Genomic DNA, 27,651 nt, shown 5'->3' on the forward strand with positions numbered 1-27,651 from the left:
ATTTTGAAAAAACTACTTTTTAGGGGTTTTGCGTGTAAGATTCATAGTTAAACAATAGTGCAGACCAAAAACCACAATTTTACAATTTACCTTTCTAACCTGTTAAATTGTGATGTTACAAGTAAACAAATAGCACTGTTTAAAGTGACTAGAAATCCAGCGACCTGGGCATCAGATACACAATGTTCATAACCTTTAACAACCTGTAAGTACTGTTTTCATGTCCCTAAGTCTAGCTGAGTTCCGAGCTAATGTAAAACTTCATAAAATTCATGTAAAACTTAAAGCTGAGTTCCGAGCTAATGCTCCTACGGTTGTCAACTGGGATGGAAAGCTTCTCAGAGACTTAACAACCAAACAGCATGTCGACCGCTTGCCGATTATTGTAACTGGTAATGGGGTTTCTCAGCTGTTGCAAGTAGCAAAATAGCCAAACGGTACGGGATCAAAACAAGCAAAAGCTGCTGTAGAAGCTCTCAATGAATGGGGCCTAATAGAACAAGTGATTGCATTATCATTTGACACTACTGCTTCCAACACAGGGCGAAAGCTTGGCTCATGTGTCCTCATTGAACAAGAGCTACAAAAAGATCTATTGTATCTAGCATGCTGCCATCATATTCATGAGCTGCTAGTACAAACAGCTTTTACCACAATCATGAGAAGCACTGCTTCACCAGATGTTCTGGTATTTAAAAGATTTCAAACAAGCTGGGAGTTTATAGGCAAGACGAGGTTCACCACAATAGCTGAAAACAAAGAAATAGCCGATACAGTCATCGATGTGGATCTATAATAGCTTGGGCTGAAAAATCTTTGAAGGAAAGAAAAGATTTACGTGATGATGATGATAACAGAAAATTTATAGAGCACTCATTAATTTTTATGGGAGCTATTCCTCCGAGAGGTGTTCATTTTATAATTCCTGGCCCAATGCATCATGCTAGATGGATGTCAAAGATTTTGTACTCATTAAAAGTTTGGATGTTTTATGACCAGTTCAAACTTGCAGAAAGAGAAAGGAGTGGGCTCTTGCAGATGTGTATTTTTGCTACAAAATTGTACGGTACCTTAAGGCATAGATAGAATCTCCTGCTGCAGCCCCGAATAACGATCTAAATCTTTTGAAGTCTTTTAAAACATATTCCAGCATTAATACTGCAGTGTCGAATGCTGTATTATTCACGTTTTTCTCCCACCTGTGGTATCTGTCTGAAGAACTAGCTTCCCTTGCCTTTTTTGATCGTTCTGTATCGGCCCAAACCTAAAGACTCATGGTTAAAGCAATACAAGAGCGGGAAGAAACTGAGGATGCCCCTTAACGACGGACAATCAATTCTGCAATGACTGATGGACTGGAGTTGTCTGACCAGGTCATTAAGGGGTCATTGTCACTGTTCAAAAAACTGGACATATCAACTGAGTTTTTGGAACAGGATCCAGAAACTTGGGCAATCTGTGATGGTTACTGTGAGGCATCAAACATAGTAGACACTCTAACTGTCACAGATTACCACGCTGAGCAAGGTGTAGCTTTCATAGAGGAATAATAACCGCATCCTCACTCACAATGAAGAACAGGTTCAGTATCTGATGCAGGTGGATGCAGACCTTCGGAAACGATTTCCAAACTGCAATAAAGCCACTTTAGCTGACAAGCATGTGTTGGCAAACAATTAACAATGCGGACAGAAAAACTATGTGATTTTCATGCTAAGGCAATGCGAATAGCTAGTTAATTTTGCCGTCAGTGATTGATATTCCGATAAAGCCCAATAATTTGTCATAATGCTAAGCTTATGCTTTGTATCATATAGTTTATTGTGCATTGTTTTCCTATTTTTGATTACAAGAAGTGCTTTTGTAGCCTTTTTCAAAAACAAATTACCGAATCTCAGAATTTACATGCATTTTCTCGTAAGGACCACCTTACCCGACCTTGTTATTTGTGTGAGTACCACCCTAAAACACATGTTTGCAATGTTCTATTTGTTTACTTGTAACATCACAATTTAACAGGTTAGAAAGGTAAATTGTAAAATTGTGGTTTTTGGTCTGCACTATTGTTTAACTATGAATCTTACACGCAAAACCCCTAAAAAGTAGTTTTTTCAAAATTACTGCTTTTCTACTTAAGATAGGCATATTCAATGTTCAGAAAGCATATAGAAAACCTTGTCTTCTGCATCTTTAGACACCAAAAGCACATCTCTAGCTCAAGCGGTTTTTGAGATATCCAAATTTTGCATTTTTAGGGGGATGCAGAACTTGAGGGGTCTTGTGCACCCTCTAAATTATCTTCAAATTTAAATTTTTTTTGCAAGACCTCATTTTTTGTAAGGACGAAACTTTTTAAGGGTTTGGAGCAGTAAATTTCAGAAAAATGATTTTTAAGGGCCACCCTAATATATAAGTATGCAAAACTGCCAAGATTAAGCTCTGCAAGAAGCTTTTCCGCCCCGATAGCTCAGTTGGTTAGCACATCACTTCTGGAACAAAGAAACTTCAAGATTAAGCAGCGCTGATAGTTCGATTTTCTGAGCGTGCATTTGAGCAACGCACGTTAAGGACTGCTCTCCATTCAGCGGCATTTAATGGATGGAATAATTCCACGGCAACAAGACTTTAACAATCACTTCACTCTGTCAATCTCGGTGACTGGGCCTGTGTCAGTGATTCAAAGCCTGTACAAGTACGGTATGCGAAACTGCCAAGATTAAGCTCTGCAAGAAGCTTTCCCAGTCCGAGGATAAAGATTCAATCAATCTTTTCCAGTCCGATGATAAACATTCAATCAATTAGTAGCAATTTTGCTGAAAATTTTTGAAAACATGTGGCAATCTTAACCTTAATCCTCGGACTGAGAAAGCTTCTTATTGAGCTTTAATCTTCCGCATACTTGTAGAGGCTTTAAACCACAATGCCCATTCACCGAGTTTGACAGAGTGAAGTGTCCGCATGTTAAAGTGTTCTTGTCTGTAAATTATTCCTTTAACAGGTTTTTTATTTTTTAGGTTGACCAAGTGTTTCAACCATTATGCTGGTAACTTTATAAACAGTTTGTTTGAATACATCATCAATGAAAACATCACAAATGGAGTGAGTAAATTACATCGAAGCAATAAAAATGGAGATTCAAGAAGAAATCACAAAAATCTTTGAAGAGGCATTTGTAAGTGTGACTTTATCGTAATAGATAGTCACTAATTTTTGGTTGAAAACTTATTTTGTCCATTTTGTTTATTTTGTCCATTTTGTTTATTTTGTCCATTGAGTCTATATCCTCTCACTGCTGCAATCTCTATTCTGCAACAGACAATTTGTTTTCGTCATGAGCTTCACATGTCTATATGTTTCAGCAAGCCGATGTGATTGGGCAGGTCTTCAGCAGCTATTTGAAACCTGTAAAAAACAGCCATGGAAACCGTTTGAAGGCATGCATTAGCAAGTATCAAGCTATTTTTTCTGCTCAATCCAATGAACAACAATCTGCTTTGATTACTGTAAGCATTTGTCAATTACAATGTCAATGATTTGTTCTATAGTTGGTCTCAAATTTACTTATCAAGATATTTTTGTTTAAATTTTTTTGGATGCCCAGGAAATGCATTCCAAGTTGACATGATATTTTGCAATTAAAATCAGTAGAAACACCTTACATGATATATAGTTTGTTATGACAATTACACATTTGTAGCCTAGTTACAATTTGGTCATGACATGGCAACGTGATAGAGTACAGGCGTCGAAATTCGTTTTTGTTGACGGCGGACAAACGTGTCCGGTTTGATCAGCTATCTCGGCGGACAAATTAAGTCTCACGGCGGACACACCAGTTTTAGCGCCGATCGTCATGCTTAATCACTTTATCTTGATAACTCTTCACCATTTGAGAACTATACCTACGGTTGAGAAGGCTTTTTAAAATTTCAGTGAAGTCACTCTGAAAGGCTTTCATCAGACCAACAACGTGCGCTTAAAGAGTCAAAGCGCCGTGTAGCTGCTTCATACGCCGTATAACTGATTAACTTCCACCGAACAAGGTCATGTGGCTTCGTGCGTCACAATGCTCTTGGCACTAGTCGGAAAACTTCTACGCTAACGCTACTATTTTCTGCTGTGCAAAGTTGCACTAGGCTTTTTTCTTTAGGTTTATTTTTGCGTGTCATATGAGCGAAAGTGAATTTTCCCTGGGCTTTCTCTTTCTTACTGTAATACCAAAACTTAAAAAAGTTTGTAACCAACCTTTGCTTATCAATATTACTCGGAGATCAAAGCCAGACCCTGTGACGTAAGACTTGAACTACGTTACGCGTGATTAGTGTAGAAGTAGGCTACCGGTACTCCCATCGATTCTTGGCGAAGAATTCGCCTTTGTTACGCTGATTCAATGTCATCAATCGTTGAAGCAACGGAAAAATCAAAAGTTTTCCTGCTTGATTGGAAGCTAAATGATAGAGTATTCACATTTTCTAGATGCGCGGGAAATTATATTCTTGGAACAATTGTTCGCGCTATGCAATGACGATTTGTATCGCTAGTTCCTATATTATTTCTCGGCGGACAAATATGGCCGATCTAAAGGGTACTTCCCGCGGACATCACATGCTGTGGCGGCGGATATGTCCGCCGTGAATTTCGAGGCCTGGAGTATAACAAAATAATTTGCGAGTAATTGAAACTACAGAAGTATAATAGGCTATAGAACGCAAAGTCGTGTTGGCTAGTTGACGTCCTTGTGTTAAACGTACTTACCGGTATCATGTGATTTTTTTTGCTTTGCCTCACTCATGTCAGTGCATCGTTGCATTCACATAAAACCAAGCAAACCGTATTGACTTGTTGTATCTAACTATCTATTTTGCATATATATTTCAGGCATTGATAAAGTATATTCACGGGCAACAATCTTCCAAACGTGTCAATTTCGCTTTTGAATTTTTAGAGACTTGCATCAAAGATGGATACCTCCCTTTAAAGTAACATGCACATTCTTGTCTATTGTATCATTGTGTTTAATTGTATTCGGATTTTGTTGTATTTATTGTTTTTTTTTTCAAATCTTATTTTCCCCATTAGAACCAAAGCCATTTTCTTATTTCTTTTGATCATCATCATCGGCCATGCCTGAATAAGGCGTCGGCTACCGTGAGTCTCCACAACGATAGATTGTGCATAGTTCTTATTAAGTTTTCAAAATTTTGGTTTGTCCATGTGGAAAGATTTTTCAAGATTTCTTATGATACGGTACCAGATTTCAATTAGAATTTATTAATGCAGTTACTTACCATTACAGTAATCTTATTTACATTCTTGCTGATAGAGCATATTTTTCCAATTGCTTACTTTCTGTGCTTTCATACGTACTAAACTATGAAAGGTTACAACCTGTTTGAGAAGGTGACACTTATACTCACGGCATCACCTCGTTTTTTGACAAAGTAGCGTTTCTAGCATAATAGGAATAGAAGAAGTCAAGGCTATGACAAAGTGTTTTTTCCATTTTTTTACAGGCCTGTGCTGGATAACCTGCAATGCAGCGATCTGGTGTATAGCAACAAACTTCACTGGTGCAAGACTTATGAAATCATAAGAAAATACATTCATCGCATTGATTACAAGGTCACAATTTATTTTTTATGTCTGAGTTTTGTATTAAATGCAGACGAATTTTTCACCAGTATTTAAAATGCCAAATCATTGTTTTCACTTTCTATCAGAACTACTTTTAAACTTGGAAAATTACTGAGATTCTATGCTTGTATTGTATATACTTCAAGTTTTAGTTTACCAAGAGACCACTCTCCAAATATATGTATATTTGTATAACCAAGAAGTAATTAAACCTCCAAATGGAGATGCTGATACTTTTTCAGCTTTTTGTTATTTTCTTCTATTTGACAAACACTTTCCAATCTTTTCTTTCTTCAACGCGCATGTTTTTGAATTTGGATTCCAATTATTCCAGGGATGCCGAAATCTACTACACACGATGATGGTGAAAATGAGGGAGATACCCCCCTCGGCATGGGACGTTGCCAAGCAGCAGGTACAATGTACATGAAGTAAATTCAGTGATTGTTCACATCAGAACAGTGTGTCCCATTTGAGCCTGAAACATTTTGAGCACCAATGGATTATGTTCACTTATAGGGCACGCGGGTCTGTTACTATTTGGTGAGTCCGATTCGGTGAGTCCGATTCGGTGAGTCCGATTCGGTGAGTTCGATTCGGTGAGTTCCTAACCTCTAACCCCTAACCCTAAAACGGCAATGATAATTAGGCTACGGTACCCAATAATTTTAAAAAAAAATTGAAAAAATCCCCCGTTAAGGGATCGGACTCCCGAATCGGACTCACCGAAACGGGCCATTCCGAGGGCACGCAGCCTATATTTTGCGAAAATTATCTTTTTTGTCATCTTTTGGCTATCTCAGTATGTTGGTGTCCACCTGTAAGCATGTTACCTCTGTACCCCGCCCTCGATGTTTGTCGAACTCGGCTCGCCTGTGACGTTCTTTCATAACACTATCTTATGATGATGATGGCGTATGAGCGATCTTTCCAGGCTAGATTGGAGGGCAGGAAATCTTCAGCCACTCGGCAGTCTCGTCGTCCAGGATTCTCAGACCATGCGCACTAGGGTGGCTCTTATTTGGCAAAAAATGAAAAAAATTTGAATTTTGTGTGGGACACCCTTTTAAAAGGTGAGGTTGTCAGAAAAAATAACTCCTGCAAAAAGTTTTTGAATTTGAAATTGATTTAGAGGTGGCCCTCCCCCCCTAAAGTTTTGCTCCCTCCTCCAAAATACCAAATCTGCATATCTCAAAAACTGCTTGAGCTAGAGATACGGTTTTTGTGTCAAAAGATGCAGAAAGCATGATTTCCTATATGCTTTGTGAACAGTGATTGCGTCTATCTTGAGTAGAAAAGCAGTTATTTAGAAAAAACCTGTTTTCGGTATTCTAGCACAAAACAGTGCTAAACAAGTATTGTGGCCCAAGCTATTCAATAAACAAAGTTCATAAACTAACCGGTAAAACTGGTAAAGCAATAAACGAAATAAGTATTCCTAAACTTTTATGCATTCATGCATAGCTAAAATGCCCGTTTTGTATCATATTCCTTGTAGAAACTCCTGAGCGTGGAATCCGCTTTCAAGCTTCAGGTGCTATGCATCGCACTTGTTGGATGGCAAAGGCGATTTATGCAAAAAGCTTGTTGTGCATTTATGGTATCTGTCCGAAGAAATGGTTGGACTAGCCTTGTTTGACTCTCGATTGTCTGTGGAAAGTAAAAACCGAAGCTAATGGTGGCAACCATGTTAGATGAAACAGGAGAACGTCCACCAAGGAGACCAAGCATCAAAGTAGATGCGTTTCTTAGCAATAAGGGTCTAGAACAGTATTGCACCTCTAATTCAAAATGGCTTCTTCAGCTGTTGGGTGAAGATGAAGCAATAATTATACTTTCAAAGGATCCTGCTCATTGGACTGAAGATGGTGCATTTATTCAAGCTTTACACATGGCAAAGGGACTTTCAGTAGTCAATGACAGAGCAGAGAGAGGAGTTGCTCTAAGTCTAATCCAGGATTTTAACAAAATCTTAACTGAAGATGAGTACCAACTTCAGTTTCTTTTGCAAGTTGTTACTGAACACAGAAAACTGTTTCCAAATTCCAACAAGAACAATATTGTCTATTCTTCTTCGTTTAAACCTTCTTTGTTACTCCAGGGGTCAAGGGCTCTGTCTTTTACCACTCTTGGGCAGTGGCGATGCGGTTTAGATGCTTGAGCAGGTGTCGAGCAGCAATCCTTTGATTCGTCCATTGATTCGTCATCCAGTTCAAGCAGACCACGCACACCATTTGGCGCAGTTACAGATGGTGTGGTCTGTGGTTTGTTCCTCTTTGCCACACTCACAGATTGCGGATGGAGCCATCCCCAATTTGTGCATGTTGGTGCGAAATAGTCTGACTCCAGTAGGCTAGCCCAGTACGCAGGCGGTTGAGCCGCACCCAGGCCTTCCTTGGCAAATTATGCATTCCGGTTGGATGGGGGCTGGTGTCGGAGATACAACTTTAGAGTCTTGAGGAGTTCTTCTTCCACTCTGAGCTCCATTTGTTGTTCTCCCAGGTAGCCGCGCTGATGGATTGGTCTTCAGCGGTTTTCATCAGAAGTTGTGCGTCACATACAAATGGGTGTCTCGATTTCAGTTGCCGAGGATGCTCGATTGCTCGCTCACAGACTCGTAGAGATTTGAGTGGAGCAAGTGGTTGGGGTTCGTAGTGCGGCGAGAAAGAGACAGGATGGCTTCTTCGCGACGAAACTCAGCTGGTTGGTTGCCTGCAAGGACAGGGAAATTGTCCAATGGTGTAGGTCGCAGACATCCTGTCACGATGCGCAAGGCAATATGTGAAATATTGTCGATAATATCGCTTCTTCCAGTATGATACTGACCAGAATTACATTTTGATATGAATATCGTTACCAGTGTTCCCTCTAAGGTGCAAAAATTAAGACAAAAAAACGAAATTTTGTAGACGGTTTCGTGGTCACAAAAAAGGTTGTAAAATCAAGATTTGGTCAAAGGCGTTTTTTCTAAATAACTGCTTTTCTACTCAAGATAGATGCATTCAATGTTCAGAAAGCAGATAGAAAACCATGTTTTCTGCATCTTTTAACACAAAAACTGTATCTCTAGCTCAATTGGTTTTCGAGATACGCAGATTTGGTATTTCGAGGGAGGGCACAGAACTTTAGGGGGGGAGGGCCACCTCTAAATCAACTTCAAATTTAAAAAAAATTTGCAAGAGTTATTTTTTCTGACAACCTCACCATTTGAAAGGGTGTCCCAAGCAAAATTCAAAAACTCAATTTTAAGAGCCACCCTAAGTTGCGCACCGTGTGGAGGCCGGTGGGTTAGGCAGTGGTGGATGACATGGTCTGCGGTCTGTTCCGTGGCACCACACTCGCATTCTGATGAAGGAGCCAGGCCCCACTTGTGGACGGGGATCGGCGTTGGGTATGAAGTCACGGAGCGTGGAGGTGTGATTTTGCCACTCCGTGTTCCACATGTGGTTCGTCCAGTGTGCCGCACTTAAACTAAGTTCTTCTGCGTTCTTAAGGAGTTGTTGTGCGGCAGGCACAAAGGGGCGTCTTGATTTCAAGCGCTGCTTTATAGGTGGTGGTCTCTTGAGTGTTGCATGGAGGAGATGGTCGGGGTCCAAAGCGCGGCGAGCGAGAGAAATCGTGGCTCCTTTACGGCGTAGCTCAGCGGGTTGGATGCCTGCTAGGATGGGTAGGCAGTCCGTTGGAGTGGGACGCAGGCATCCAGTCACAGTACGCAGTGCGTCGTTAATGGCAGTATCAATCTGGTGGGTGTGAGAACTACGACACCAGACCGGCGCGCAGTACTCAGCGGTGGAATGAACAAGGGCTAGGGTAGCTGTACGAAGAGTTTTAGCACCAGCTCCCCAGCCGGAACCCGCCAATCGTCTCAAAAGTGCGACGCGTGTAGATAGTTTTTTGCGCAGTGACTTCAAGTGCCGGCGGTACGTGAGTGACCTGTCCAGGGTTATGCCGAGGTATGTAGGTTCGGCACAGTAGGGCAGGCGTTCCCCATCAATCTTGATGTTTATCTCACGCTGTGCCTCCCGGTTGTTAAGGTGGAAGGCCGCCGACACTGTCTTTGCCTTGCTGAGCTGTAGCTTCCATTTCTGGAGGTATGCTGATAGTGTTTGCATGTCTTGGCTGAGGTTCCTCTCCACTGACTGCCAGTTTCCTGCTGAGTGCAGGAGTGCCAGGTCGTCTGCGTAAGCATATTTCCTGGAGGTGGTGGGGGGCAAGTCGTAGGTGTATATGTTGAACAGGAGAGGAGCCAAGACTGAGCCCTGTGGGACGCCGTTTTTAAGTCGGCGTAGTCTGCTTCGACGACCGCTACCGGTTGTGAGGGTAAAATTGCGGTTTTGCACAAGTTCCATCATCATATGGACCATGTGTCTGTCAGGGAGCAGACGGAGTAACTTGCAGGTAAGGCCGCTATGCCATACGGTGTCATAGGCAGCCGTGAGATCAACAAACACGGCGCCAGCCTTCTTCTTAGCCGAGAAGCTGTCCTCAATGTCTTGGGTCATAAGTGTGACCTGATCTACGGTTGATCGTCCGTGTCGGAAACCAGCTTGTTCACGGGGGAGCTGCGGATCTATTATTGGTTCGACACGGGCGTAGATGAGTCTCTCGAGGATCTTGAAGGGGATGCAGAGCAGTGAGATTGGACGGTAACTCTTCGGGTCCCCTGGGGGCTTCTTCGGCTTAGGGACTGCAACCACAAGGGCTCTTCTCCAGATTCTGGGAATTCTCAGGTGGCGGAAACAGCAGGAAAGGAAGTCTTTTAACCAGGACTTCAAGGAGGCAGCAGCATGGAGTATCAACTCCGGGCATAGGTGGGCAGGGCCCGGGGCTTTACCTGGCTTTATGTGCTGGAGGGCGGCGGAAAATTCTTCCGGGGTGAACTCACCCGAGATGTTGTCCCCGTCTGGGGTTGTTACCCTCCAGAGGTCCGTCATTTCTTGCAAGACGGATCTATCAGATTCACGGTCTCTCGATTTGTATTTCCTGTTCTCCACAAGTTGTGAGGCGATGGAAACTATCTTAAAAAGATGAGGAAAGATTCAGTATTGATGTGTTGATGAAGAAAGAAATACTTGTCCCGGATTTCGCTTAGTGCTTGATACGAGGAAGAATGTCAGGTTTCAAACTGTTTCCTTTTTTTGTAAAAGTTTTAAGTGACTCAGCAAGCTTGGAAAACTACGAAAGATTTGCGCCAGGAAAAACTTTTTACTCTGAAATTAAAAATGCTTCAATTCATATTCAGTTCGAACGAGTTGATTTCTTCATCTTTAATCTTTTAACCACTTTCCTTCATTACCAGGTGGATGCTATTTGTCAAACTATAGAACATTTGATCGATCCCGAGTCGTTCCTTCTGCCTGGGTACCTGGCCATCAACGAGATAAGACAAAACATGACGGAAGAGCAAGTTGTGGCTCCTTCGGTAAGTACATTATTGATTGAAGTAAGCGTTGATTATTGGAAGTTTGATAGATAGAAATTAAAGTATGTTCCGTTCTTATTCGTCTCCCCAGCATGATTAGCCTCATTGTGTCCTTCCCGCTCTATTTGATTACATATCAAACTGACGTTCACAATATAGCAGTCAGTTACGCCCGAGGCTGTCAAACTGTGCCTCCCGATGCATCGTTTTAATTTTTACATTAAGCGTCACACAATGATTCCGTTTCGTATCTACTACACTCAATTTTGGTTAATACATTGCTTGGAGATATTATTATAACCTGACATGTGCATTCGAACTCATTATTATGAAACTGTAGCAATGGAATTATGAATTAACAATCACCTAGCACAATTTTAGTTCACTTTGCCACGAGACAAATGAAATCTGGAGACACAGGTATGTAAAAACCACTGAACCTTTTATCCCTGACCCTGAGTGCGCTGCCAGTTTAGAAAACTTTTCCAACTGCGCCGCAACGAAAAACATTGAGGCCCATTGAGTTCCGCAGCAGCTTGAGTTGCTTAGTCTAGCAAACGATGCAGACCTTTCAAACGCCAAAAATCTCTATTTTATGCTTCTTTCTCCGCAGCCTCTTTATGGTAAACTGATCGCGTTCATCGATCGGTTCAGAGCGACCGCGGCCATGGTTACCACTACTGGCCGCTGGGCCTTGCTTCCCGTTGTTGACCACGCTTTCTACCAACTGACCAGCACTTGGAAGTTGGAACCAGACACTCTGCGCTTCTCTCTCAAGCGTCAACTTCCATATTGTAAGGTACGGGTGACTTCAGCGAGCTATTCCATCTTTTTAACGCAGATTCAACGTCTACAGACATTTGCTGATCAGTCGTTATTATTCTACTTTATTTTTCGTTTTTGAATTGTCGCTGAGAACAATGTATTGTATACTGCAATGTTAAAGAAATGATGATATCTTTTGTTATGGCGCATAATCATCAAGAGGCCCTGCGTAGATGTGACTTAGCGTTGATCTTTTTACGTGGTAGAAGATTTACATTGGAAGGCAAGGAATTTAATCTCTGTGTCCACCTTCAAGGATGTCATTATGTGTCCTGAAAAAGCTTTAGACAGCGTGTTTACGAGCCACGTCAATCTTTATTATCTGTATCATGCACCATTTCTACCTGTCTACAACAACAAAACTACGACTTGTTTCTATGGCGTCATGCAACGGAGAGAATGTGAACTAAACAGCACACAGGAGGCATGTGTTTCCTTTGCAAGGCCATAATATGTTTACGATACATTTGTTTGGTAGGAGATGTATCAGAGGCAGTGGAAACTGCTACGCTACATCTTGAGCCAGACTCATTCCAGGGACATGGTGCTACAGGTGCTTGGTCTTCAAAAAAATAAGAAGCAGCGTTGTGTTGCCCTGGAGACGGTACGTTGCCTCTTATATTTTTTTATGTTATGTTTATTGTTTATGTGTTGGTTTGTTGTCGTATCCAGGCTTACAACTGGTGATTGAAGATTTATATTAAGTTTATGGGAAGGCAAGGAAGCCAATCTTCGTGTCCACCTTCAGGCATGCCTTTAAGTGTCCTGCCAAAGACACTGCCGCATGCTCTTGAGCCGTGTCGAACCGGTGCCCTTTCGATTGCCGTTCCAGGGCTCTCACCACTCTGCTATGCAGCCGACTGTATAATATATGTGTCTTACGTATTTACCACCAAACCGAATTTGAATGATAATGATAAACTTTCTATGTTTTTGTTTAGGAGCTGGTAGAATTGATGATAGCTACAATGCAAGATGGTGACGTACTGCTGAGTCATGCTGACGCGGAGGCGGTTGAATCGAATCAAAGTTATCGTCTTTTGTGGCAACATCTTTCCAGTCAAGTCATATATCTTGTTCTGTCCCAACTGGCCAGCTTTCCATTTATGGTGGAGCAACTCTACTCTAAGGTACACTTCAGTTACAGTGCACAACAAGCTCTGTCTCCGGAGTGGGTAATCTTTTAATACAAGGGTTAGTTAGAAATACAAAGTGTTTACTGGGTAGCTGGTTACCCACTCCTCACTCAATGCCCAACTACCCAACCGTGCACTCAAACCCCTGGCGTTATATGGAAAAAAAATATAAATTTGCAACCTAGCTGATTGTTTTTTTCAGATTCTTCGTTGGCTTCGGGGACTCTTCCACACAGAATGAAAATTTAACTTACATACTGGCTTCTCCGTATTGTTGTCATGTCAGTTTTGGAGACTGTTGGTCCAGAAACTCAAACGGCGATGACAAACGTCGCCAGACCTTGAGGACTAATGAGACATGAAAATCAACTTTTTTTAGTTGTGGGAGCCTTAGCATTGATTCTTTCAAGGATAATGACGCTAATTCTGATTTTATGGTAACATCCAATTTTAAGCCATACCCTTGTGAAATGTCTCTAATTTTCTTCAGCTTCTTGCCAACAAAACGAAAGGCGATGACGTACGGAAGGGTCGTGAATATCTCACTTGGTGTCTCCTGCAATTCATATCCGGAAGCATCCAGAAAAATCCTGTTTCTGACTGCGTTCCAGTCATCAGACTAATCAACCTCCTATACAACGAGCGAGAAGTATTGATATTCTCAACAAATTAAGCTTTATCATTGCTTTAAGAGTTGAACATTCGTATTGATAGCAATAAAATGTTTGGATTGACGTTAAAGACGTTAAAATGACGTTATTGACGTTAAATGTGCTTTGATTGACGTTAAAGTCAATTTTTCAGTGTACGGATTAAATTTTTTCTCTTTTCTCCAACGTTTCACGACTTGAATTGAACTTGCTTTGCGTTTTCCCATGATGGTCAAATGAACTTTTGAATCTTTCGTTTGTTTTATGTTGAAAAAATGCGCATCCAGTTCCGGTGGAAACAGACCGCGAAATGAAACGTCAATCGCGATGTTTCGCGATTCATTTAATGTGTTTTGCGTATGATTCAAACAAGAAATTGTCATTAACCGTTCTTCTTCAACTGCCTTGCTTCAACCAGGCATCGACGGCCTCGGATGAACTAGTCTACGCATATCTACTATCCCCTCGCAATGCGAGGAACGAGAGACCTTAAATCGTATAGCTAGATCATGAAATAGATGTTCTATGAACGGTTTAGCGGCTTCGACGCGAAGGGAAATTACATCCTTTTACATTAATAGTATTTAACGAGTTTCACGATCGCTACAGCACTTACGTATCTTCTGTGACGTTTCAGCCCCTTCCCCTTCCTGACGTCACAAAGTCATCTTGCGTGCTGTCCTTCTCCGCGATGTGTATCTTGATGCATCTTAACAAGAAACTCCGATCAAAATCACAGCAGGATGCAGCATTGGGTGAGACCTTGTTCCATGACGCAACGACCGGTTAATAACCATAGATATGACGTTTGTAGCAAACTCTAAAGTTCGAAGGCTTCCTCACGCAAGTCTCTTCCTAAAGCGAATTTCTAAATCCTATGGTATCAGGGATTTTTCTCCTTAAAGGGATCTGACATTCTCCTCCAATCTTACTCGATTTATAACTATTTCAAACAGCCGACACCTTTTTATCCTTTTTCATTCGCTTTGTCAAAATACATTACAGGCCTCGATAATCACGGCGGACATGTCCGCCGTCACCGCATGGGAAGTACCATCTACTGTAGATCGGTCATATTTGTCCCCTGAGGAATAAACACAAGAACTAGCGATACAAATCGTCACTGCATAGCACGAACAATTGTTGCGAGGATATAATTTCCTGTGCATTCTAGCGCGCACCTAGAAAATGTTAATGCTGTATCCCTTAGCTTCCATTTAAGCAGGAAAACTTTCGATTTTTACGTTGCTTCAACGATGAATGACATTGAATCAGCGTAACAAAAATGAATTCTTCGGTAAGTCTCGATGGGAGGACCGGTACTTCTACACTAATCACGCGTAACTTAGTTTAAGTCTTCCGTCACAGTGTCTGGCTTTGATCTCCCAATAATATTGATAAATCAAGGTTGGTTACAAAATTAGATCATACCACTAGTAGGGATGGGCAATTCAGAATACCGAATCCAGAAGGATTCGGATCCTTAACTATCCGAATCCAAAACGGCAATAAAACCGGGTAATAAGATTCGGTTTTAAAGATATGCATAAGTCTTGTGCAAGCTGTCAGCTGGAGACAGTGAACTGAAAAAAAGTGTGGTTTACTCACTTTTTCTTTGCACTGACACCATCCGCAGTTCCGCACTTTCAAAAACATTGTGCACGCGTTGTGCGCGCACGGCGCATGCAACTCTACGTTACTCGCTCGCATGAGCAATCAAAGAAACTAAGCGCGCAATTTTCTTCACGCTTTGTACACATGCACAATGCTTTTTTTCAATCCACGTGCGTATGCGACTCTGCGATAGTTTGGCTGGTGGGCGTAACAACATTGAGCAGATGCCCCTGCTGAAGGAGTTGGCTCTGAAACACCCCAGCATACCTGCCACATCAGCATCTTCCGAGCGATTCTTTTCGTCTGCGGCTTGACGGCAACTAAGTTGCGCTTCCGTTCAGCGTTGCCAGATGGGGAAATAGAATATCAAATTAAAAAATTCTGGTGAAATTTGGAGGTCTTTATTGCCCAGCTTTTTGACCTTGGAACCAGATAACTTTTTGGTGAAATCTGGTGAAATTTTCCCTCAATTTTTTTCAAGAAAGTTTTTTAAAACTTTTTAGCAAATAATCCCTGCTTGTATAGAAAACGTTTTGCAAGAGGTTTGCATATGGATGATGGCTGTCTCTTATGTCTTAAAAACTATTTGTATTTAAGCCAAATTGCTTTATTTAGGGTCAGGGCCGTAGCCAGACCGCAGAGCAAGGGGGGCCGAAAAATTTTTTTGGGCAAAATCATTATAATTGTAGCTGTTGCTCGAGAACGTTGGAATTTTGCCAGGGGGGCAAAATTTTTTCAGGCGGGGCAAGGCCCCCCTGGCCCCCGACTGGCTACGGGCCTGTTTAGGGTGTTTTAAATATCTGGTGAAGTTTTAGTTACTTTTTGTTGCCAAGCGGCTTCCATCATCTGGCAACACTGCTCCCATTTGGCTGGAAGTCATTTAGAATGCTTTAATGTGTTGCATTGCAACCAACATTTACTTTGATTGTGTAGCTTTTGTGTCTGAAATTTTTTACTTTTTGTGTTGCTGGAGCCTGGAAGTTAATAGGACTCGGTATTCTGGATTCGATTCTGGATTCGGTTTAGTATTCCGGAATAATTCTGGAATAGTGAATTATTCTGAATTGCCCATCCCTAACCACTAGGCTATTACGGCAAGATGCAGCAAAACTTGGTAAGTTTTGGTATGACAGTAAGAAACAAAAGGCCCAGGAAAAATGATGGAAGTGAGAATGAGGGCGATGAACCTACTTGCTCTACGGCAGTGGATAAAAATAATAAAGCCGCCACCGTTATTAATACTCAAAGACGCGTGTGCACTATTGCTACAATCCAAAAGTGGATCGAAGAAAAAAATTGAAGTGGCTGCGATATGAAGGCGACAAAAGTCAAGTAAATTTTATGTGGTGCGAATACTGCAGAAAGTATTCTAGTATGACGATCGACGGTGTGGTGTGTCCGCCGAGATAGCTGCTCAGACCGGACACGTTTGTCCGCCTTCAACAAAAACGAATTTCGAGGCCTGCACATCTCTGCAACGATTTTTAATGATATTGAATCGTTGTAATAACGTCATTCGTTTATTGCGTCAGACGACAGCGGATTTGCAGAGCACCGCCACATCCCGGTAGCTCTCCAGCAGCAGCACAAGTTCCTCAGACAATGCCTGCAGGTATGTCAATACTGTACATCATAATCACATATTTATTGTGTTCAATGATACGTTTGTACCATGGTTTGTACCAATGCTGCTTGAGGTGCTTGCCTAGGTAGTGTTGGCAGATTTGTGGGATCGCCGTGTCCACGAAGTTATGCTTTTGAAGCTTTTGATTTGCTGGTAGCCGAGAAGTGCAAATAAATAAAAGACCTGAGCTGTCAACATGTTTAAGTGGAACACAAGATTATTTTGATACCTTGTGCCTGCTTCGGACAATAAGAAATACAGCAAGTCGCTTATTCACAAGAATGTAATAATCCCACGACATACAACAGCTCCTGAAAGAGAATTGCCGTTTTTTGTTGCAGTAATTCAAACTGCTTGTGTGCGAATTTCTATCTTAGGGTGCAGTGTGATGTAATTATGGTTATGTTATTTGTGTTTCTTTATTAAAGCAGTAACAGCATGCACTTATTTCAGGCTTCCAACATCAACCTTTTGGATTATCGGATCGCCTTGGTGTGTAATGCTTGCAGCACCACTACAGGTAAACCAATACGCCTACGTATTTTTAAATTTTAAGTTACGCAGTTTATTACAAGAAGTTTGTCAAACTAACAAAGAATAGAAACAGTTGTTTTTCATGGTGATTGACATTGAATGTTGCCCATGTCAGTTATTGACATTTCTATGAGTGCTATGTTTGAGAGTTATCCTGCTTTCACTTCAATGCTTCTACGAAATTCATTTTCCAGTGGCAATGAAACCTGTTTAAACTAGTGCATTCATACTTATTTTCTTTGAGCACTAAACGTTCCTTTTTTTGCCATTTCGGTTAGACGAGTCTTTAAGTTACAAGAAACGGTTTTGAAATAACGTTAATTTCGCATTAACGTTTCCACAGTAATTGTACATCTGCGATTACTCTCGCTGAGACTACTTTTCGTCAAGCCTACTTTGCTAGCTATGCGTTTTTCTATTTTGCCTGAGCATAGATAAAAAAATTCTTACGTTCTTGTTTTCCTATCGTTAACGTTCGATGATTTTCATGCAGATCTGTTCAACGTACCAATCACCACCATCGTTGACAGTGTGTATGGCGACAGCGCAAGTACAACCATGCCCGGCTTGGGCTGTGTCGCTTTCAACAAGACCACTCCACTACAGATGGAATTGCTTGATTCGCTAACCGCTCACACCAAGATGAGGTAACATCACTAACATTGCTTTCATAATGGCAAGTTGCTTTTTATCTCAGATTTTAACAGCCTTGTATGAAGACTGAAGAGACAATTAATTCATTCGATGTTATATCGCGCATTGCTACATCAATAAATGCTTGTTTTGTGCGTAATTGCAGTACTTTGGACGGGTAATACCCGTATTTAAATGTCACAGAACGCCTTGTTTCAATGTCTATCGTCATTGTTTATTGAAAGTCACATTGGTATGAAATTAATAAACCCTGCTGAATTTTTCTTCAAACTTTTTTCTGATGTGCGCAGAGGTTATTATAATAAAAGTATATTGATGAAAATTGTTTAAAAGCGTGTCAAATGCTCACTAGCGATGTTAGAAGAAACGATAACATGTCACTATGAAGACAACTAACATAGGAAAATATAAAAATTTATTCCAGTACGGTATTGACTAAACTTTACATCTAAATTAGTCTTTTTTAAACACTTTCTTTGGTATTTGATATCAGGATAATTTCTTTGTAAGCAAGCTCCAACAATATCCAGATAGAATTGGGCGTCCCGGCTCACTGCTTCTTCATTGCGCTTTGTTTTTGAATGAAACTTTTTGCACCGTGCTTATGGAATCAAGTTATTTTTAATGGATCTTTTTAGAAATGATTGTGAGATGGTAGAGTGGTAGACTTCCATGTTCATGTCACACCGGAGATCTTTGAATCCGGTTAATTTGTTGCTAAGCTCGAGTTATATTTTTATTAAACTTCTCCCCAGCATACTCCACCACATAGGCAACAAAGTACAGAAGCTGGGCCAGACCAAATCCTCTACCGCCCTGTCTCCGGCTCTCACCGAGACTTACAGTCGCCTGCTTGTCTACACAGAGATCGAAGCTCTTGGTATCAAAGGGTTAGTGAGTAAGTGAAGCCAGTATTGAAGAATTAAAGTGACTTCATAAATAGCTTCTTTTTTTTTTTTTTCTTAATTCTTCCTCGGTCTTGAATATACCAGCTAGTAAAACAATCATTTTTACATTGATACAACGTTTGCAGACATTAAATCAAAGTAAAATGACTCATATCCTGAATGGGCAGCACATACGTATAATTACATAATCAAACAATAAATACTATGATTGCTACAAAAATTGCTCAATGCCAAGCAAAAAGCCGAGCAGAGCAAATTACATCAAATATAGTTATTAATCTCTAAAACCTTTACAGCCTGTTTCACCCTAAAAGGGGGATCATCAGAAGGTCCTTATTTTGACTAAGGACCTTCTGATGAACCCCCTTTTAGGGTGAAACAGGCTGTAGAAGTTTTAGAAAGTAATAACTATATTTGATGTATATAATCAAATGTTTTGTGTTGATTCTACTTAGTGGTTGTGCATCAATCTCCATTCTTCTTCCAACAGCTCAGGTCTTACCGAAAATATGCGAGTACAAAGCCTGGGGGGTCCTCCACGCTCTGTTCGAGATGATAAGCTATCGCATGCACAATATTCAACCTCTCTACCGCATTCAGCTGCTCGCCACTCTGCACAGCTTGGCTAACTCGCAACATGCAGACCACAAGCAGCTTCATTTAGGGTGGGTGACTGTCGGTTTGTTGATGCTGTATTTTCTATTCATAGTCCGAAACGAAGCCTTCTATTTAAGTATTAGCCTATGTAGTACGGTAGATCTTTTCTTATTTAGAATACTGCTTTTTCTCTCCTATAAATTGCATTCTTCTTAAAAATCAAATAATAAAATATAGCAATTGAAACTTAATTCAACAGCTATTCATTACCAGGGTATTCAATGGCACTGATGATGAAAAATTGAAAACAGTTTAATCATCAAAACGTTTGCTTAACATGAGAGTTTACATCTACGCTTTGGGCTCTTTATTTTGTGATTAGATTGGTCAAACGTTCCAACCATTTTGCTCTTAGATTTCATTCTTTTTCAAATAAAAAACACTGATTCATGATTTATCAGTGGGGTGGGTTCATGTGGTGGTAAAAAGCAACAAGTCGACTGATTGTAACACCTGTGGAATTGCTAGCAGCTGATATTAATGATGCTTTGTTCTGCGTGTCAATGCTGTTCAAAGTTGGTTTACATAATGCCACCAATCTGAGCTGGAGAGAAACATTTAGGATCGAGAACACGGCGCTGCGGTTGATCATGGGCTTTGACAACTTCGATATCAAGCCTCAGTTGGTGAGATCGTTCAGTGATCAAAAGCAATTCGTCTCCCAGTCGTCGGAGGAACTGAACAGAGTGCTTGTCTTGACTTTAGCTCGTTCTATTCACGTCACAGGTAGACAATAAGTTTTTTCAAACTTCCTGAATACTAATTAACCTTTATGAAAGGGAATTTTTTTAAAAATAAAAACGACGGCACCTGTTTTGTAACTGATTTTGTCAGACCTGCACCCTGTTCGATCATAGAGAAATAAAAACTAGAAGCACCAAGAGATTTTTGATGATATAAAATAAATTGCGTTTTCGGCTACGCACATCCGGCCCTTGTCAAGTACCTAAAAAACTGATATTCATTGCACTGAAACAAGAAATTGTAGCAAGTTAATCGCTTGACACGGGTAAAGACACGGTACTATCGCTTGACACGGTACTTGACTGGTTCTCTTCTTATCTTTATGATCGAACTCAATCTGTAGCAATTGAAAACTCAATGTCTTCTGCAACATTCCTTTCTTCTGGAGTTGCTCAGGGTTCTGTTCTCGGCCCTGTCCTGTTTTGCCTCTACATAAAACCTCTGTTTGACATCATAAAGCGACATGGGCTTTCATACCACTCATATGCTGATGATATACAATTGTATTTGCGTGTTACTGATGAAGATTCATTGTGTTGTATTAAGTCAAAATTCCAAAAATGTATGGTTGATATCTCAAATTGGATGTCCTATAATATGTTGAAACTGAATCAAGACAAATGTGAGTTTATTGTATTTTCTCCGAAACGGTGTATTTCAAAGTTTAATGACATGACCCTTACCCTGAGTAATATCAATCTTTCTTCTTCTAACTCAATTAAATTGCTTGGTGTAACATTAAATCAACATTTGTGTTTAGAAAACTTTGTCAGTTCCACTGTTAAATCTTGCTTTTTTCATCTTAGAAACATTGGTTCCATCAGACAGTTTATTAATGTTGATGCTTGTAAAACTTTAACTCATGCACTTGTGACGTCCAGACTTGATTATTCAAATTCATTGTTAAATAACATTCCATATTGTACTATTTTGCGTCTTCAAAGAGTTCAGAATGCTGCTGCTCGGCTAATTACTTTAACACGTCAACGTGAGCATACCACTCCTATACTAAAATCCCTGCATTGGCTTCCAGTATTGTATCGTATTCGCTTCAAAATATGTCTATTAATTTATAAAGTTTTCCATGGTTTTGCTCCGAACTATCTAGACACTTTGCTTGTTCATTATAAACCTGCCAGAACTTTGCGTTCTCAACATCAATTGCTCTTGTGCAACCCTTCATATAAGACACAGTATGGAAATCGTACCTTCCCAGTTGTTGCTGCCAGTTGCTGGAACTGTTTGCCTATTTGTGTGAAAGAAGCAGAAAATTTAAATGAATTCAAAACTCGCTTGAAAACGTTCTACTTCAATGAACATTATGACTGAAATTACCGTATTAATTATCACCATTGTCATGTACAGCGCCCAGGAGCATAGCTTGACTGTGGATGTGGCGCTATATAAATATTGTTATTATTATTATTATTAAAGGCACGACGCGTGATAAATTAATGAAATGGTCTTAATGGTCATACTGGGTTTCGTTGCCTATTTAGGTGAATCTACGACGACCTTGCTCTGTTATCTCCGAACATCCCGGTCAAGACAACACGTCACAGACGTGCAGCTTTCCTCACTATCTCATGCTTTGTCAGAGTGACGCCTTTTGCATTCCCACTAAGGGTCAAACTAAACTTTCTGTAAATCTTGCCCCTTGCTCGTTTCATTTCAAAGTTGATTTCATTCCCTAGGAACAGAGACAATTTCGGGGTCGTGGTGCGTGGACATATTGAAGGCTGTCATGGATGCCACGCCCCACAAATGGCCACAACAGACACTGGATTGTTTTCCACAAAGCGTGCAGGAATACTTCCAACAGCAAACAGGTGAGTTCTTGGTGAAGCGGTCTCGGGATCTAGTGTAGATTTTATGACTGTACTACCAACCAACACGAACCCAATCCGTCAAGCAACTTCTTCATGCGCGCTTTAAATCCAGCAAGAATTTGCCAGGCATGTGTTCGTGTATCGCATAATGTAGCTGATAATTAATTAATAACTGTAAAAAATAATATTAAAATCCGCCCAAGCAAAATGCTTTGTTATCTGTGGCTGAGCATTTTTTCTATTTTTTAAAAATACCAATGCAACCAAGAAAATTGTAAAATGAAGTTTTTTTTCACAATTGTTTGTGAAATGTCAGTTTGCGCAATTGTTTTGTTGATGATGGTGGGCACAGTTCATTTTTTAAATTGATTTAACGTCTGTAGACGTTGAACCGATGTAAAAACAATAATTTTCTAGCCATGCAATTGAACCTTGCCCGCCATCTTTTCCAGTTGAATGCGTCAACAAGAAAGAACTTCAAGCTGATGTTGAGGAAGAGTATTCCAAATGGGGTCCTCTTCTCACCTCTACGGAAGGGACATCCCTCACGGAAGCAGACGCGGTGAAATACTTCAAACAGTCCTCTACTCCTCCCTACTTCATGTGCTTGGTCTGGAAAGTTTTGTTTGAAGGAAAAACACCGTCCGTCGCAACTTATAAGTAAGCGGGAAAGCTCAATTCAATTGATTTTGTACTACCTGTGGCATATCATTGTGTCAAATTGCAAAAATTATTATTTTCAACGTTTGGCAGCGTTGATAGGGTGTAAAAATGGCAACTTCACCTTGCTGAAATGATACTTTAAGCGACAAGCTTCTTTTGTTGGTTAGGTTTTAAACTCTTTAGAATTTGACGGATGTATTTTTTTCTCGCAGAGTTCTAGACAGTGTCAGTGCCAACCAGTTGTCCGCGCAAGTTCGGACATTTTCGGATTTTCTCGTATGCCAGTTTTCGGTCACCGACAGCAAGCACGTGACAAAGTAAGCAGACCATTCAGTGAAAGAGTCAATTTTTGCTTTGAAAGTCACTGCAGCCTGCAGTGAGGTGCATTACTTTCTTGACTTCACTGTTTCTATGTAATCTTTTAAAGTTATAGAATCATCTTTGTGGGTAAATTAACCTATTTAAAATAAAGTTAACACAAAAAAAGGTTATTGAAATGGAAAATAACTAAATTGTTATTGCGAATTTTTCTCTAAACTGGGTAAAAAACATTTTAGCTTAAAGCTTTGTGATGATGACTCGTGTCTAGAAATCCTACCCCTTGAGTGAAAGCATAAAAAGCTTTAAATATTTATTCTTTTGGTCGAAGCCAGTTTTGTTGCTTATTAGAAGCATTTGAACGTTGCAGATGCATTGGTATCATACTGGACATGCTGTGGAAATACAACCTCATCTTCCTGGACAGGCTCATGCTATGCCTCAGCCTTCGCCCCAGTGATCCTGACGATATACAAGTAGGCTTCGAATAAGCGAAAGTCAGATCTAGGGAACTGCGCACAGTGGTAGTTCTCTAGTTCGATTTGTTCTGGCAGAGACGCTTGATTATTTTATTTTTTCTTTTTGGCTTGTTATATTTTGGCTTTTCTGTTGTTATTACAACGTAAATTCGTTTCATTGAAAGCTTAGGGAAAGCACAAAGTTATATTGAATTTGGGCAAAAAGCATTGTAATTTAAAAGTAAGCCAGTGTTAATCCACCAACGCTGGCTTACTTTTAAATTACAATGCTTTTGCTCAAATAAGTGGAAATTTGGATTAATTTTATGCCTTAAATTAAATTTAAAACAATTTTTGAATACCGTACTCTAACCTCACTTGTACTGGTTAAGTCGTCATCTCAGATACACAGACTGGCTATCTTGGCGTCATAATCAGGCAAAGATATCTCTAATGAATTGCCATTAAATTAAAAAGGTTACTAAATCAGTGCTGGTAGATAAACCTGATTTTATTTAAGATCTGAGGGTTGCTTTATCCCTCAACCTTTTGGAAGATCGCGCATGCATTTGACAAACGTGTTGAATAATGTAGGTTTGTCACTTTGCAGCGAGAATCGGTAAACAGCGAAGTTTTACTGTTGTGTCAACGTTACACGACATCTAAAGAGCGATATACTCTCAATAATTATTATCAGCCTCGTACTACAGGGAAGCTCCCGGTCTAAATGCTGTGATCACCAACTGCTCTTATCAGTTCACTAATTTTGTGGTAAAGATCATTTCCAACATCTATACACTCTGTTATCCTTCAGATTGCTTTCTTCATCATCCAGTACATCCTCATGAAGCCTGACGACTTCCGTGATCGTGTGCGTAGTTTCGTCGAGGATGTCGACAGCACCGATCATTGGCTCCAACATGATTGGCACTCCCAGCACATGACGTTCCACCAGGTCTTGCTTCCTTCAATTTGTTTTCTACTCTTCAGCTTGTGTCTAAGTTTCCGGGAAAACTTGTGTTGGTTGCCAGTTGCCACTAACGTGTGTTTCCTATTTCCTGCACCAAAATGGTAATGTATTCGTGTTCACTGACATTGTCTACGTTGTAAAAGCGTTGAGAGGAACGCAATTTTGTGATGGATACAACGCTATGTTAGGACAAACATTGTTGCATCCTTTTTAACTTACGTCCTATTCGTTGTGGATAATTGTGGTGTTCCTTTCTTCAATTAGGGAGATCCCTTTACGAACCCGACTGCGGTTGCAAGTGATCTAACTAATCCTCTCCACTAAATGCTGTCACTAGCTGCTCTGTCAATGCTTAAATTACTTTACCAATAGACTGAAAAGTTATTTTTGTTCTTTTCTATTATTCCACAGAAATTCCCAGAGAAACATTGTTTTGAAGGATTCCTGAAGCATTGCTCGGGAGCGGACAAGATAAATCCATCAGGTGACGAGAAGGCTTGCGATGTGCTTAGGATGACTTGTGGGTTATGTATGGAGCGTACTTGGAATCTAAAAGGCTGAGTTTGTAATCTCAAAAATCGCTTTAAACTCATTTAAAACATCAAAATAAAACTTCGTCACAAAAAATTGTCATTAAAATCTTCTTTTGACTTCACCAATGATCCAAAAGGATGCACATTGCACAGTGTGATAAAATAATTGAAACAAGTAGAGAGCACCGCACTTAATGGACAAAATTGCCAGTTTAGTCTGGTACTCTCTACTTGTCTTGTTTAAAACAATTCGAACTTCATTTTTGCCGCCATTGTGTTTTAAACGAAATTGAAAAACAATTTTCCTGAAGATGTTCAATGACACGTCGTAAGAAACGTTATGGAAGTCGTGGCTATGAAGCCCATACATGTGATTCTTTTCTTTTTTTGACGCCGCAAGATAAGCATTGAGGAATAATCATTGAACAGTTACCGTGTGATCGTGATACCAGATAGCAAATCAACCGTTTTTTACATTGATTCAATGTAAGACGTTGAATCAATGTATAAAACGACTGATTTGCTGCCTGGGATACCTCGTACTTATGCATTCTTCTTCCAGAGTCGGCGAACCAGTATCTTCCAACTTATTTCGGCAACATCACTTTACGTTTCCTCTCCGTTCTTGACATCCTCATCCACAGGTGCCTGGAGGTTGCACCTTCTTCGAAGTCCTTGGAGAACCTTCTCGATCACTTGGGATCGCTGTACAAGTTTCATGGTGTGTAGTTGATGATTTTTTGTATGTAGCAGATGACTGCAGACGTTGTGTGAACGTAAAAAGTCAATTGTTCTATCTACTCTAGAAAGTACTCTACATCAAGTGAATTTCATACCAAGACCTTTGTAGAGAAACTATTTCCCCACATCGTTGTAGTTGCTGCTAGCACATAACCATCAATTTGAACTAGTTTCTCGGTAATCAAGCCAAGGTTATTCGCTGCACTTCTAATACTGTTTTATGACGAAAACTAGGATCGAATTTTCGTGGATTACTTTTATAAATTGTACATCGCTTTTATATCTCGGTACACTACGCTACATAACCTGGTTTTTGCCATGGCAAAAGGTTAGTTGCCGAAGGCTCTGTTTTTGGGACATGGTAGATGTACGTTTAGACACAGGACTGGCTAGCACAGCTTTCGAATATAGCTACTCACCTTCATACTATTGTGGACAAATTGTTACCTCTGCCAGTAGCATTGTATTGCAACCGCACAAAGCAGTGACAGAGTTTTGATTGGGCTCACGCAAAAGCATCGCATTGCATCTTTAGCTAATGTTGTCCGTTGCTTTAGATCAGCCAATAACCTACTTGTTCAACACTCTCCATTACTACGAGGCCAAGTTAAGAGGCCGGTACCCTCTCAAGAAGAAGTTGGTCTCTACCATCATCGGAGCTATCACGGTGTGCTGCTGTTTGATTTGCGTGATTTTTTGTTTTGTAACTTTTCCTGTTTTTATGAGGTAAAATTACATTAAACAACAAATAAAGAGCCCAAAATGCCGATACTAAACTCATGTTCAGCAAACGTTTTGAAAACTTACTACAGTATTTTCATCTTTAGTGCTATACATGTCAATGCTATAAATTACATTTATAGCACTGAAGATGAAGACAGTAAGTTTTCAAAACGTTTGAGTTTGGTATCGACATTTTGGGCTCTTTATTCTTTAATTGTGGTAAGTTTAACATGGCGAAACAAAAAAAGCTGCTGAATGGATTCGAAATCAAACAAAATCACGGGATATTGTGATAAGTATCAAAAAACTGAAATCGTCATGGGCAGGTCATATAGCATCAGCACGACAGATGGACTAACAAATTGACAATTTGGACACCCTGAGAAAGCAAACGCAAACGAGGAAAGCTTAAAATGAAATGGAGAGATGAGATTGACCAAGAATGTGCTACAACAAACTGGTAGCCTACTTAAACACACGATTGACTGAATTGGCAAGAAAGGAGGAAGGCTTTCGCCCAGCAGTGGACTACCACAGGCTGAATATGATGAAATAATGATGATGTTGTCATTAGATTAACCAGGCGTTCCAACCATTTTGCTCCTAGAATTACTTTGTTTTGTAATATTTTATTATTTTGATAATTTTTCATCCGACTTTGTAAGAAAATGTTTCGTGGCGTAGTTTATTTTATAACTTATGAGGTGTCGCAGACAACAATGTGATTTTTTAGCTCTCTGTGATTGTTTAGGAAAACAAGCCTGCTGATTGGTCATTGTCACAAGACTTCATGAATCACGTGATCAACAGCAACGAATCAAATTGGCAGCCCGATCCCGCCTACTTCACTGCGATTGTGCAACGCTTTGTTGATAATATCCTTTTGTGCACTTGGTGTTTGCAAAGTGTTGAGATAAGAGCGATCACAGCAAGATTGAAACTCAGATATCAAAATCCGTCATTTCAACATTGATTCAACGTCTGCAGACGTTGAATCAATGTAGAAATGTCGGA

General features: G+C 40.3%; 1 protein-coding gene across 1 annotated transcript in view; it reads left to right on the forward strand.

Moving 5' to 3' along the window:
• The first annotated feature begins 3,028 nt into the window (after nucleotides 1-3,028).
• The window catches only part of LOC145780774 (mediator of RNA polymerase II transcription subunit 23-like), a 32,817-nt gene continuing 8,194 nt past the window's right edge, over nucleotides 3,029-27,651 (forward strand). The window contains exons 1-26 of the mRNA XM_082592405.1: nucleotides 3,029-3,172; nucleotides 3,360-3,503; nucleotides 4,879-4,979; nucleotides 5,514-5,622; nucleotides 5,969-6,049; nucleotides 10,934-11,056; nucleotides 11,670-11,855; nucleotides 12,360-12,485; nucleotides 12,823-13,011; nucleotides 13,508-13,666; nucleotides 14,305-14,422; nucleotides 16,814-16,893; nucleotides 17,359-17,425; nucleotides 17,933-18,086; nucleotides 18,849-18,991; nucleotides 19,492-19,666; nucleotides 20,221-20,384; nucleotides 22,097-22,231; nucleotides 22,684-22,891; nucleotides 23,107-23,211; nucleotides 23,583-23,688; nucleotides 24,485-24,625; nucleotides 25,052-25,124; nucleotides 25,736-25,894; nucleotides 26,472-26,581; nucleotides 27,389-27,512. Of these exons, the coding sequence (XP_082448531.1) occupies nucleotides 3,128-3,172; nucleotides 3,360-3,503; nucleotides 4,879-4,979; nucleotides 5,514-5,622; nucleotides 5,969-6,049; nucleotides 10,934-11,056; nucleotides 11,670-11,855; nucleotides 12,360-12,485; nucleotides 12,823-13,011; nucleotides 13,508-13,666; nucleotides 14,305-14,422; nucleotides 16,814-16,893; nucleotides 17,359-17,425; nucleotides 17,933-18,086; nucleotides 18,849-18,991; nucleotides 19,492-19,666; nucleotides 20,221-20,384; nucleotides 22,097-22,231; nucleotides 22,684-22,891; nucleotides 23,107-23,211; nucleotides 23,583-23,688; nucleotides 24,485-24,625; nucleotides 25,052-25,124; nucleotides 25,736-25,894; nucleotides 26,472-26,581; nucleotides 27,389-27,512 (3,325 nt within the window). The 5' untranslated portion in view covers nucleotides 3,029-3,127. The remainder of the gene's footprint in view (nucleotides 3,173-3,359; nucleotides 3,504-4,878; nucleotides 4,980-5,513; nucleotides 5,623-5,968; nucleotides 6,050-10,933; nucleotides 11,057-11,669; nucleotides 11,856-12,359; nucleotides 12,486-12,822; nucleotides 13,012-13,507; nucleotides 13,667-14,304; nucleotides 14,423-16,813; nucleotides 16,894-17,358; nucleotides 17,426-17,932; nucleotides 18,087-18,848; nucleotides 18,992-19,491; nucleotides 19,667-20,220; nucleotides 20,385-22,096; nucleotides 22,232-22,683; nucleotides 22,892-23,106; nucleotides 23,212-23,582; nucleotides 23,689-24,484; nucleotides 24,626-25,051; nucleotides 25,125-25,735; nucleotides 25,895-26,471; nucleotides 26,582-27,388; nucleotides 27,513-27,651) is intronic.

The sequence above is a fragment of the Aplidium turbinatum genome, chromosome 12, assembly GCF_918807975.1.
Source record: "Aplidium turbinatum chromosome 12, kaAplTurb1.1, whole genome shotgun sequence".
Lineage (NCBI taxonomy): Eukaryota > Metazoa > Chordata > Ascidiacea > Aplousobranchia > Polyclinidae > Aplidium > Aplidium turbinatum.